Below are 13,586 nucleotides of genomic sequence, written 5' to 3'. Positions count from 1 at the left end.
TGCGAGTGTCATCACTGGTGTCTTCGCGGCCATCTTTAAATCGTTTAAACCACTCAAACACTTGTGTTCGCGATAAACAATCATCGCCGTACACTTGTTGTAACATTACAAACGTTTCACTTGCAGATTTTCCTAGTTTGAAACAAAATTTGATGTTAACACGCTGTTCTTTCTGTACACTCAACATTTTCCGACGCACAGACAAACCGTCAACTACTTAAAACAGACGCCACGGGCAGACTGAGTGCAGGAGGCAGATGAAACTCGAGCAGTAGGCGGAGCGAGAGTCACGTGACAGGCCACGCGACTTTCAGCCTTATTGCATTCGTTTTATTGTTTCACCAGTACTAGTCCGGTTTTTTTCTAGCCACTCCTCGTATTATTCAATTTGTGTGGCATTTGAGAGGTAATATAATTACAAAAACCACGTTTATTAGCATAAAGTTTTAGTGAATTTGGTGTTATTTGACTACTTACTATTAAATTTAATTTTTACAATACAGATATTTATAACTGCCGACAAGTAAACGAAGAAACACATAGAGTATTCCTGAAAATGTATGCCTGTCGTGATTTGTGAAGTCCCTTGTACACGTAATCTGGTAAGGTACCCGGAACTACTTTACACCTCGACGCTTCGAGCTGCAGAGACAGACGCAGGGCCTATTTGGCAGTTAGCCTGCTCGGTGGTTAGACGCTGCTAATGTATTCGTATGGTATTACGTTTTGGGGTAACTCTTCGCATTCCAAAAGGATATTTTTGGCACAGAAACGGGTGGTGCCGTAAGCTCGCGAACCTTTTGTCGACCCCTGTTCACTAGTCTGTCGTTTCTTTTTAACAATATCAGCTTATTCCCAAGAATAAGCAGCTTTCACCCAGTTAATACTCGGCAGAAATCCAACCTGCATTTGGATCGGTCTTCCTTAACTCTTGTGCAGAAAGGTGTGCAATATACTGTTGCATCCATTTCCAATAAGCTACCACAAGAATTCAAAAATCTTACCAGTAATCTTTGCGCTTTCAAATCTAAATTGAAGACTTTCCTCATGGGACACCTCCTTCTATTCTGTGAGGAGTTCGCGGGCCTCTGTGGCCGAGCGGTTCTAGGCGCTTCAGCCTGGAACCGAGCTGCTCCTACGGTCGCAGATTCGAATCATGCCTCGGGCATGGATGTGTGTGACGTCCTTAGGTTAGTTCGGTTTAAGTAGTTCTAGCCGCGCGGGATTAGCCGAGCGGTCTAGGCGCTGCGGTCATGGACTGTGCGGCTGGTCCCGGCGGAGGTTCGAGTCCTCCCTTGGGCATGGGTATGTGTGTGTGTCCTTAGGATAATTTAGGTTAAGTAGTGTGTAGGCTTAGGGACTGATGACCTTAGCAGTTAAGTCCCATAAGATTTCACATACATTTGAAAGTAGTTCTAAGTCTAGGGGACTGATGACCCCAGATGTTAAGTCCCATAGCGCTCAGAGCCATTTGAAGTATATCCGTGATCCCAACGTCGTGGTTTCTCATTCTTAGTGTTGCCAGCTCCAATATGTAGAAATTGGGACAGACAATGGCGGTTTTTAAAAACCTGTCGGACAAGGTCTTAAAAACCGGGACAAAAAATAAATGATGTAAATCTTCAGTAATTAAATAAGTACATCATTACAATTCGTTGTGTCGTCATTAACCTCTAAACAATGAGAAGATCAAGTTAGTGACGCATTTCGTGAAGAAGCCCAATCTAAGACTACAATTTGTAGTTGGTGCAACTATTTCAAATGGCATTGGATGTTTTTAATGATGAACTGCGTGAATGATCGAGAATTACTGTTTACTCTCTCGCTGATCGACTAGTGCTTGAAGAAAATCGAGAGACATCGTACGAATTCATTTGGGCAAGATTGTGCGTTGGCATGAGTCAGATCAAAAACATTTTACTTCAACAGTAAGACGGTGAGAAAGTTTAGTTGTCGATACTTTTGACATAAACTGCCGCCAGATCAAAAACAGCGACAATTTAAGTGGCACAGAAAAACTGTGAAAAAATTGTAACACGGTACTTCAAATTAGGTTTGAAATATCGTTCCTCCTTACGAATCTCGGTGTCATTGTTATGGTTCTGCGAAGACAAGTCAGTCGAGTCAAAGGGTCTTTCGAGCAGAACCTAAGCCTACAAAAGTCCGACGAACTGGCAGTGCTGCTAAGAAGACGGTTGCTACTTTTTTTTTCTTTCCCGAAACGGGCCAAAATGCTGATATAGCAATAGAAGACAGACACACCGTTATTCCCGATTGCTACTCAGATTCTCTTCACCGCAAATTTTTGGAAAAGTTCATAAAAAATTCCATCACGACAACGCGTGATCGAATATAGTAAAAATCGTATTGAGTGTAAGGGCTGGTTTCATTTAATGCCGAAATACATCGATTTTAGAAGGATGTTTTGAAAAATGGGACGCAGCACATTGTACGAGGCTGAAAGTAACACCGGGCCTTGTCCCATGAAGCGTTAATAGTACCACCATTGTTTTCAGTTTATGTAAACTACGAAGTGCGGTTGAAAAGTCGGTGCAAATTCCGAGAGATAGCACCACCGGCGCGTATCGAGGTCATGTTTAGTTAGTGTCATCTTTCGAAAGAGCACACACCAAGTTTCAGCCATATTGGTCTATTTCTTTGTGTGGCATTCGTGTGAATCAAGGAACACGAGTGATTGTCAAAAAATGGACGATAAAGAATTTCGTGTGGTGATTAAACATTACTGTATGAAAGGTAAAACGCATCAGGGGACTAAAGAGAAGCTTGATAAACATTACGGTGACCCTGCATCTCCGATTAGAACAGTTTATAAGTGGATTCAAAATTTTCGGAGTGGCCATGTGGGCACAAGTGATGCTGAACGTTCTGGACGCCCTGTGGAGGTTACGACTCCAGAAACCATTGATAAAATCCAAGATATGGTGATGGGTGACAGCCGGCCGCGGGTGGCCGAGCGGTTCTGGCGCTTCAGTCTGGAACCGCGCGACCGCTACGGTCGCAGGTTCGAATCCTGCCTCGGGCATGGATGTGTGTGTTGTCCTTAGGTTAGTTAGGTTTAAGTAGTTCTAAGTTCTAGGGGACTTATGATCTCAGCAGTTGAGTTCCATAGTGCTCAGAGCCATTTGAACCATTTGATGGGTGACACAAGAGTTAAGGTGCGTGAGCTTGCTAGTGCTGTGAGCATCCCGAACGAACGGGTACATAATATTTTGCATAAACATTTGAACATGAGAAAGCTTTCCGCAAGATGGGTTCCACGATTGCTCACACTTGACCAAAAACGGAATCGTGTGAAGTGTTGCAAGGATGGTTTGCAGCTGTTCAGGAAGAATCCGCAGGACTTTTAGGATCGTTTCGTCACTGTGGATGAAACATGGATAAATTACTATACTCCTGAGACCAAACAACAATCCAAACAATGGGTTACCAAGGGAGAATGTGCACCAAAAAGGCGAAGACCATTCCTTCAGCCGGAAAGGTTATGGCGACTGTCTTTTGGGATTCGCAAGGGATAATCCTCATCGGCTATCTGGAAAAGGGTAAAACTATTGCAGGTGCATGTTATTCATCGTTATTGGACCGTTTGAAAACCGAGCTGCAAGAAAAACGCCTGCGATAGGACCGCAAAAACTTTTCCAACACGACAATGCACCAGCACACACCTCAGCAGTTGTGGTCGCAAAATTAATGGAAATAGGATTCCAGCTCGTTTCACATCCCCCCCCCCCCCCCTGTTCTCCAGACTTGGCTCCCTCGGACCACTATTTGTTCCCCAATTTGAAGAAATGGCTGGCGGGAGAAAGATTTTCTTCAAACGACGAGGTGATTGCAGCAACTAATAGCTATTTTGCAGACTTGGACAATTCCTTTTATTCGGAAAGGATCAACAAATCAGAACAGCGTTGGACGATGTGTATAAGACTAAAAGGAGACTATGTCGAAAATAAAAAAGGTTTACCCCAAACACGTAAGTAGTTTTTATTTTTGCATGGACTTTTCAAACAGCCCTTGTATTTGTGATACAACAGCACTGTGAGATTGTCCTCTGACGACGTAGTAGGGAGTAACGTCGTTGGATGATCGTAGAGAAATGCGGAAAGACATGGATATACGTTTACACATGGTATCAAGAATGTCTGCTCTCTTTAAATGTGGGTGAATGTACCTAATAGCATCAGGTTAGTGCATTACTGGTGAACGTGTTGAACACATCACATCGTATAAATAATTAGGAGTAATAGTAGGAAACGATGCGAAATAGGATGCTAATGTAAAATCATTATTGGGGAAGATGAATGGAAGATTTGGATTTGTTGTAAAAGTTGTGGGGAAATGCGGTGCACCTGTAAAGGAAATCGCGTACAAGATAGTATTGCCACCAGTTCTATTGTTTCGGTGTTTGGAGTCTTTATAAGGTAATAGCGAAGATCGCACAGGTCGCTACAGGTCATAGGAAAATGTAACAGAAATACTCGGTCAACTTGGAAGAGACGAAGTTGTTCTTGCGATAGGGAGTTTGGTAAATTTAGAGAACTCGTGATGGAAGAGGACTGCGAGACCGATATGCTTGTGTATCTGGCATGGAGCTCACGAGAATAAGATGACAGAGATTAGGGTGGGTGGAATACGACGGAAATTCGATAATCCTGGAGTGAAACATCCACTGCCTTCTGCTGCACAGTGGCTTTAATAGTATATATGTAGATGTGAAAAAAGGCTCTCAGGCAAAAAGTTCAGCAGAAAATGGGGACGTCATCGTCGAGAGAGAGCCGTATTTTAGAGGGATCCATAATTCCAACTTTTGAAGTCGTTACAAAAATAGCCCAGTTTCCTGGGGAAGGCGTTTTTCCGAGAAACAAACTATTGAGTATAAACTAAAAAAACTGCAGCCAGTCACTTTTGAAACAATAAATTCATTGAGATCTTTAAAAACGTTTTGAAAAAAATCGAGCAAATGTCGTGTGAAATGTTCTGTCTGAAAGTAAGAAATAAAGCAGATAGAGAAACATTTGACGTACTTGATTTGCTATACATGACTTGGAGCTTTTTTCAAAGACACGCCAAATGATTTTCAAATATATTGTATCTCTTACTTTCGGACAAATCATTTCACAAGACATTTGACCGATTTTGCAATAATTTTTTTTAAAAATTTCAGCTTTTGTTTAGAAAGCTTTGCTTTCCTAGACTCTTCTGAATTTAGTACTTGATTCGAAGGAAACCACTTTGACAGCTAAACACCACAGGATTGCAAATTTTTAAGCACAGAATATCTAGACGATACTAAGTTTCTGACACCTCGTATAAGTTCCTAGCGTCTGTTCTTTTCGAAATGTCCAGCATGTGTTACTTGATTGGAATGAGTCGATTATAAAAATCAAATATCACGTCAGTGCAACTTTTTGTACGCAAATTAGTTACGCCTTGAAGAGATGAACTTTTTGATGTCTCATTTGCCTTCCTAATGTCCTATGCTATCGAAATGTTCTAAATGAAGTAGTTGGTTCGAAGGAAGGTTTTTTGACACTTAAATATAACACGAAGACAGCTTTTTAGACGCAAAATAGGCAAGTCGTGAAGAGATGAACCTTTTGACACTCGATTTACTTAGCTATCAGCAGTTGTTCCATAAAATACTTCAAATTTCGCTCATATCACTAATTAAATTTTTTATTAATTACCTCACGCTGGTCAATTTAAGACTCCATTTGTCCATTTCCCACACTTTTTTCGGCTGTCAAAATTTGGATAGTAATTTTCCCTCAAATCGTTAATTTATTTTTGGTATTTTCCGTAATTTCTTTCGAGGAATTAACTTTTTTCAGAAGTAGACCTCGCGCTGGTCAATTTGATGCCGCATCTTACCGTTTCCCAATGTTCGTTTGGTTATGAAAATTGGGACAAACATTTTCTCTCATATAAGTAATTATTTTTTTCCTAAATATCCCCAATTACTTCCAAGCAGCTACATGTTCTTTTCAAAGGCAGATATCGCTCCGGCCAGTTTGATACCGCATTTGTCAATTTCCCACGGTACGTATGCCTATGCAAATTGGGAACGAAATTTCCACTCAAACCTGTAACTAATTTTTCCCTAAATAACCGATTTGCCGATATCTCACTCTTCGATTGGTTCTGAAAAGTTGGAGAAAAATTTCCCTTCAAACCAATAAATAATTTTTTGCTAATTACCGTAACTACTTTAAAACAATTAACGTTTTTGAGAACCAAATCTCACGCTGGTCAGTTTGATATCCCATTTGTCGATTTCACGCTTTTCGATTGGTTACGAAAATTCGGACAAAAATTTTCGCTAAAATCAGTTAATCCTTTCCTAAATCTCCCTAATTACTTCGAAGCATCTTTTTTTCTTTTTTTCAAAACTAGACTTCATGCTGGTCAGTTTTACACGCCATTTGTCCATTTCCCGCTCTTCGTTCCCCTGTATTCAGGCAAAATTGTTCCCGAAAATCACTAATTTGTTTTATTTTGTCCATGTTGGATCCTGCAATCCCCGCAGGCGTTAATAATAGTTGCGTAATGACGCAGCCAGCCACAAGTACTTTTTGAAGGTTTTATTTTACTGTCATAAAAAGTTTCCGACAACCATGCCCATCTTCAGATGGCAAATATTTTTTGTTATATGGATGTTTCGGTTAAGAGCGTGTCGTCTCCTCCTCAATAAACCAGAATATTTGAGTATCTAATGCCACATTATCTGTTGTTTCATTAATAAAAGTGCGCTAAAGTGCTTGCATTTTATATAAATCTGATACAAACATAACAGCTACTTAGCATCATATATATATACATAAAATAGAAGGACTTTAGCGTATTTTTATTAATGAAACAACTGATAAACTGGCACTAAATACTCAAATATTCTTGTGCAGTGTGGGGCAGATGACATGCTGTTAACCAAAACATCCATGTAATGAAACATATTAGCCATCTGAAGATGGGCATGGTAGTCGAAACCGGTTATGACAGTAAAATTAAACTTTCAAAAAGTACTTAAGATTGGTTCCGTCATTCACCAACAATTAGTTTTCGCAATTTCTCTAATTACTTTCTGACTGCTTTTGTGTGTGTGTGTGTGTGTGTGTGTGTGTTGCGAAACCATGCTGTTCAATTTGATACTCCATTCGTCCATTTCGCACACTTTCTATCATTACGAAAACTCGCACAAAAATTTTTTCTCAGATGATTAATTTCTCCTTAATAACCTTAATTCTTTCGAGGTTATGAAATATTATTTCCGAGAATTACGCCTCACCCTTGTCAGTTATGTACCCCTTTTGTCAAGTTTCCACGTCTTGTTTTGTTATAAAAGTTCGGGCAAAAATTTCCCTAAAGTTCCTGATTAGTTTTCCTAATTTCTTTGATTACTTCGAGGCAGGGAAATATTTATTAGCAAAACTAGATCTAATGCTGGCGAATTTGCTTTCCCACTCTTGTGTATGAATATACGGACGAAATTTTTTTCTCAAATTACTATTTTACTCCTAAATAACTCTAATTACTTTGAAACAACCAAATACTTTGAAACTTCGTGCCAGATTAAAAGTGTGTGCCGGACCGAGACTCGAACTCGGGACCTTTGCCTTTAGCGGGCAAGTGCTCTACCAACTGAACTACCCAAGCACGACCCACGCCCCATCCTCACAGCTCTACTTCTGCCAGTACCTCGTCTCCTACCTTCCAAACTTTACAGAAGCTCTCCTGCGAACCTTGCAGAACTAGCACTCCTGAAAGAAAGGATACTGCGGAGACATGGCTAAGCCGCAGCCTCGAGGATGTTTCGAGAATGGGATTTTCACTCTGCAGCGGAGTGTGCGCTGATGTGAAACTTTGTGCCAGATGAAAACTGTTTGGCGGGCCGAGACTCGAACTCAGGAGCAGCAATATCCTTTCTTTCAGGAGTGCTAGCTCTGCAAGGTTCACAGGAGAGCTTCTGTAAAGTTTGGGAGGTAGGAGACGAGGAACTGGCACAATTGAAGCTGTGAGGACGGGGCGTGAGTCGTGCTTGGGTAGCTCAGATGGTAGAGCACTTGCCCGCGAAAGGCAAAGGTCCCGAGTTCGAGTCTCGGTCCGGCACACAGTTTTAATCTGCCAGGAAGTTTCATATCAGCGCACACTCCGCTGCAGAGTGAAATTTTCAATCTGGAATCATCCCCCAGGCTGTGGCTAAGCCATGTCTCCGCAATATTGTTTCTCTGAGGAGTACTAGTTCTGCAAGGTTCGCAGGAGAGCTTCTGTAAAGTTTGGAAGGTACGAGACGAGATACCGGCAGAAGTAAAGCTGTGTGGACGGGGCGTGAGTCGTGCTTGGGTAGCTCAGTTGGTAGAGCACTTGCCCGCGAAAGGCAACGGTCCCGAGTTCGAGTCTCGGTCCGGCACACAGTTTTAATCTGCCAGGAAGTTTCGTATCAGCGCACACTCCGCTGCAGAGTGAAAACCTCATTCTGGAACCAAATTGCAGACACTGGTCAGCTTGCTACCCCATTTGTCGATTTCCCATTTTTCATTTGGCAGTGAAAATTCGGACGGTAAACCGTCGTGTAATTTAAGGGGGGTTGGTTTTCGGTCCGCACAAACATGTTTGATTTTGTGAAACTTTTACACGGGGAGCCGGTGTGGGGTGCCGGGCACGTACCGTACTCGCCGTAGTCGTACTCGCCGTACTCGTCGTCCTCCGGCTGCTGCGCCTGCGGCCGGTCCAGCATGCGGCGGCGCGCGGCCCTGGCCGGGGCGTCTGCGGCGGGCCGCTGCCTCGGCCGGTCCCTGGCGCGCCCCCGGCCTCTGGAGGCGGCGTCGGGCGAGGCGGCGGCGGCCAGCGCCGCCAGCACCAGCAGCGCCAGAAGCAGCAGCGGCGGCGGCGGGGCGCGCATGCTGCCGTCTGGAGGCCTCTGGCCGTCTGGGCGCAGCAGCCGCGGGCCCGCGGTCTCAAGGCGGCCGGGAGGCGGAGGAGGGGGGGGGGCGCAGGGGAGGGGGCAGCCCGGGGGAGGGGGGGGGCGGGCCGCCTCCTCCTGGACCCTCAGCCGACCCCTCCTCCAACACAGCCGTCAAGATGGGTGCAGGACAGTCGGCAAGTGTCTCTATCTATCCTACACGGAAGAGCCAAAGAAACTGGTACACCTGATCTTAGAATGAAGGCTTCCACGGCAGTTGTTGTCATCACTTAACACTTCTGGGCTGAGATGGTTCAAATGGCTCTTAGCACTATGGGACAACTTCTGAGGTCATCAGTCCCCTAGAATCTAGAACTAAAACCTAACTAACCTAAGGACATCACACACAGCCATGTCCTAGGCAGGATTCGAACCTGCGACCATACCGGTCGCGTCGTTCCAGACTGTAGCGCCTAGAACCGCTCGGCCACTTAGGCCGGGCGCGCTGAGATGGCGTGGTCCATACATGAGACTCCCCCCTGACGTTTCGCCTTCAACTGCAGAAGTAGTGCTGGAGCAAACTGAAACCACGAATCCTGCACGGCTGTCAATATATCCGTATGAGCACCACAGGGTGGAGATCTCTTCTGAGCAGTACGTTGCAATCCCAGATATCCTCAACAATGCCGGCCGGAGTGGCCTTGCGGTTCTAGGCGCTACAGTCTGGAGCCGAGCGACCGCTACGGTCGCAGGTTCGAATCCTGCCTCGGGCATGGATATGGGTGATGTCCTTAGGTTAGTTAGGTTTAAGTAGTTCTAAGTTCTAGGCGACTGATGACCTCAGAAGTTAAGTCGCATAGTGCTCAGAGCCATTTATCCTCAACAATATTCGTGCCTGGGAAACCTGGTGGCCAGCAGAAGTGTTGAAACACGGAAGAGTGTTCCTGGAGCCAATCTCTAGCAATTTTGCACGTGTGGGATGTCGCATTGTCCTGATGGAATTGCCCAAGTTCGTCGGAATGGACAATGAATGGATGCAAGTGATCAGACATCACCTGTCACAGTCGTATCTAGGCGTTTCAGGGGTCCCATATGACTCCAACTGCACACACCCCACACTATGACAGAGCCTCCGCCAGCTTGAACAGTCCCCTGCTGAGATGCAGGGTCCAAGGATTCACGGTGTCTCCGTACCAATACACCTCCATCTGCTCGATACAATTTGAAATGAGACTCGTCCGACCAGCGAACATGTTTCGAATTATCAACAGTGCGCTGTGTTGAGGGGCCCAGGCGAGGCCTGAAACTCTGTGTCGTGCAGTCATCAAGGTTACACGAGTGGGCCTTCGGCTCCAACAGGACATGTCGAAGATGTTTCGTTCAATGGTTCGCACGCTGACAGTTGTTGATGGCCCTGCATTGAAATCTGCAGCAACTTTCGGAAGGGTTGCACTTCTTGCAGGATCTTTTTCTGGCTGCGGCGATGTCGCACATGTGATATTTTAACAGATTCCAGATATTCACGATACACTTCATTCCTACCTCGAAGATGTTGCGTCCCATCGCTCCTGCACCGACTATAACAGCACGTTGAAACTCACTTAAACCTTCACAGGCTGCCAATATAGGAGCAGTGGCCGGTCTAACAACTGCGCCAGACACTTGTTGTCTTATACAGCGTGATCCATTAATAGTGACCGCGCCAAATATCTCACGAAATAAGCATCAAACGAATAAACTACAAAGAACGAAAGTCGTCTAGCTTGAAGGGGGAACCAGATGACGCTGGCCCGATAGACTACGCTACCATATAACTCTTCAGGCTTTCCCGGCGATCTAATGACATCTTGGGTTGTCGGGTGTTCTGCCGGATATCAGCGTCGTACTTGCACGATATTTCGGTCACGTAGCTCGTAACCTTCATCAGGTGCGACCTGAGACTGCTCCTCGAGTGGACCTGGTCCAGTATTTATGCCTATGGCCTTCCCCCTCCACCAACGGCTGCAGGCGCTTCCTCTGTGGTCCGCGCCCATTCCCTGCGACCTGCTGGAGCGTTGCTGCTCCGTTTTCCGTCCGCTGCGGTTCTAGGTGTTCCCTCTGCGGTCCGCGCCCACCAACCCCGCTCCTGGGGGTTTCATCTACGGTCTGGGGTGCCAAGCGTTCCCCCTGCGGTCCGCGCCCGCTCACCACGACCTGTTGGAGCGTTGCCGCCGGAAAACGGAGCAGCAACGCTCCAGCAGGTCGCAGGGAATGGGCGCGGACCACAGAGGAAGCGCCTGCAGCCGTTGGTGGAGGGGGAAGGCCATAGGCATAAATACTGGACCAGGTCCACTCGAGGAGCAGTCTCAGATCGCACCTGATGAAGGTTACGAGCTACGTGACCGAAATATCGTGCAAGTACGACGCTGATATCCGGCAGAACACCCGACAACCCAAGATGTTACGCTACCATAGTTCAAACGGATATCAACTGCGTTTTCTTAAATAGGAACCCCCATTTCTTATTACATATTCGTGTAGTACTTAAAGAAATATGAGTGTTTTAGTTGGACCACTTGTTTCGCTTTATGATAGATGGCGCTGTAATAGTCACAAACGTGTAAGTACGTGGTATCACGTAACATTGCGACAGTGAGGACGGTATTTGCTTCGTGATACATTAGCCGTGTTAAAATGGACCGTTTACCAATTGCGGAAAAGGTCGATATCGTGTTGATGTATGGCTATTGTGATTAAAATGCCCAACGGGCGTGTGCTATGTATGCTGCTAGGTATCCTGGACGACATCATCGAAGTGTCCGGACCGTTAGCCGGATAGATACGTTATTATTTAAGGAAACAGGAAGTGTTCAGCCACGTGTGAATCGTCAACCACGACCTGCAACAAATGATGATGCCCAAGTAGGTGTTTTAGCTACTTTCGCGGCTAATCCGCACATCAGTAGCAGACAAACTGCGCGAGAATCGGGAATCTCAAAAACGTCGGTGTTGAGAATGCTACATCAACATCGATTGCACCCGTACCATATTTCTATGCACTAGGAATTGCATGGCGACGACTTTGAACGTCGTGTACAGTTCTGTCACTCGGCACAAGAGAAATTACGCGACGATGACAGATTTTTTGCACGCGTTCTATTTAGCGACGAAGCGTCATTCACCAACAGCAGTAACGTAAACCGGCATAATATGCACTACTGGGCAACGGAAAATGCACGATGGCTTAGACAAGTGGAACATCAGCGACCTTGGTGGGTTAATGTATGGTGCGACATTATAAGAGGAAGGATAACTGAGCCTCATTTTATCGATGGCAATCTAAATGGTGCAATGTATGACGATTTCCTAATGGTCTACCGATGTTACTACAAGGTGTTCCACTGCATGACAGAATGGCGATGTACGTCCAACATGATGGATGTCCGGCACATGGCTCGCGTGCAGTTGAAGCGGTATTGAATAGCATATTTCATGACTGGTGGATTAGTCGTCGAAGCACCGTACCATGGCCCGCACGTTCACCGGATCTGACGTCCCCGGATTTCTTCCTGTGGAGAAAGTTGAAGGATATTTGCTATAGCGATCCACCGACAACGCCTGACATGCGTCAGCGCATTGTCAATGCATGTGCGAACATTACGGAAGGCGAACTGCTCGCTGTTGAGAGGAATGTCGTCACACGTATTGCCAAATGCATCGAGGTTGACGGACTTCATTTTGAGCATTTATTGCATTAATGTGGTATTTACAGGTAATCACACTGTAACAGCATGCGTTCTCAGAAACGATAAGTTCACAAAGGTACATGTATCACATTGGAACAACCGAAATAAAATGTTCAAACGTACCTACGTTGTGTATTTTAATTTAAAAAACCTGCATGTTACGAACTGTTCGTCTAAAATTGTGTGCTATATGTTTGTGACTATTACAGCGCCATCTATCACAAAGCGAAAAAAGTGGTCCAACTAAAACATTCGTGTTTCGTTATTTACTACACGAATATGTAATAAAAAATGGGGGTTCCTATTTAAAAAGAAAACAAAGTTGATATCCGTTTGACCTATGGCAGCGCCATCTAGCGGGCCAACCATAGCGCCATCTGGTTTCCCCCTTCAAGCTAGGCAAGTTTCGTCCTCTGTATTTTTTATTTATTTTTTTTTTTTTTGTCTGACGCTTATTTCGTGAGATATTTGGCCCGGTCACCATCAATGGACCACCCTGTATAGGCGGTGCCGACTGCAGCGCCGTGTTCTGCCTGTTTACATATGTCTATATTTGAATACATATGGTTATAGCAGTTTCCTTTGCGCTTCAGTGTGCCACCCGTTACACTGAGATGAGTCATGGGACACCTCTTAACATCGTGCCGGACCTCGTTTTCCTCGGCGTAGTTCACCAATTCGACGTGGCATGGACTCCACAAGTCGTCGGTGGTCCCATGCAGAAATACTGAATCATGATGTCTCTACAGCCGTCCATAACTACGAAACTGGGCCGGTACAAGATTTCGTGCACCATGGGATTCACATTGGGCGGCCAAATCCTTCACTCGAAGTTTCCAGCATGTTCTTCAGACGAATCTCAAACAACTGTAACCCACTGACATGGCTCACTGTCTTCTATAAAAATTCCATCACTGTGTTTGGGAGCATGAAGTTCGTAAATGACTCAA

General features: G+C 45.1%; 1 protein-coding gene across 2 annotated transcripts in view; it reads right to left on the bottom strand.

The window, feature by feature from the left end:
• The window catches only part of LOC126215318 (collagen alpha-1(I) chain-like), a 324,350-nt gene extending 315,546 nt beyond the window's left edge, over positions 1-8,804 (bottom strand). For both annotated transcript variants that reach the window (XM_049941998.1, XM_049941999.1), the window contains exon 1: positions 8,677-8,804. In XM_049941998.1, coding sequence (XP_049797955.1) covers positions 8,677-8,746 — 70 coding nt within the window. In that variant the 5' untranslated portion in view covers positions 8,747-8,804. The remainder of the gene's footprint in view (positions 1-8,676) is intronic.
• Between the last annotated feature and the right edge of the window lie 4,782 nt (positions 8,805-13,586).

Source organism: Schistocerca nitens, chromosome 12 (genome assembly GCF_023898315.1).
Source record: "Schistocerca nitens isolate TAMUIC-IGC-003100 chromosome 12, iqSchNite1.1, whole genome shotgun sequence".
NCBI lineage: Eukaryota > Metazoa > Arthropoda > Insecta > Orthoptera > Acrididae > Schistocerca > Schistocerca nitens.
Note: the sequence above shows the minus strand (reverse complement) of the source record. Positions and strands in the feature narration are given on the sequence as shown.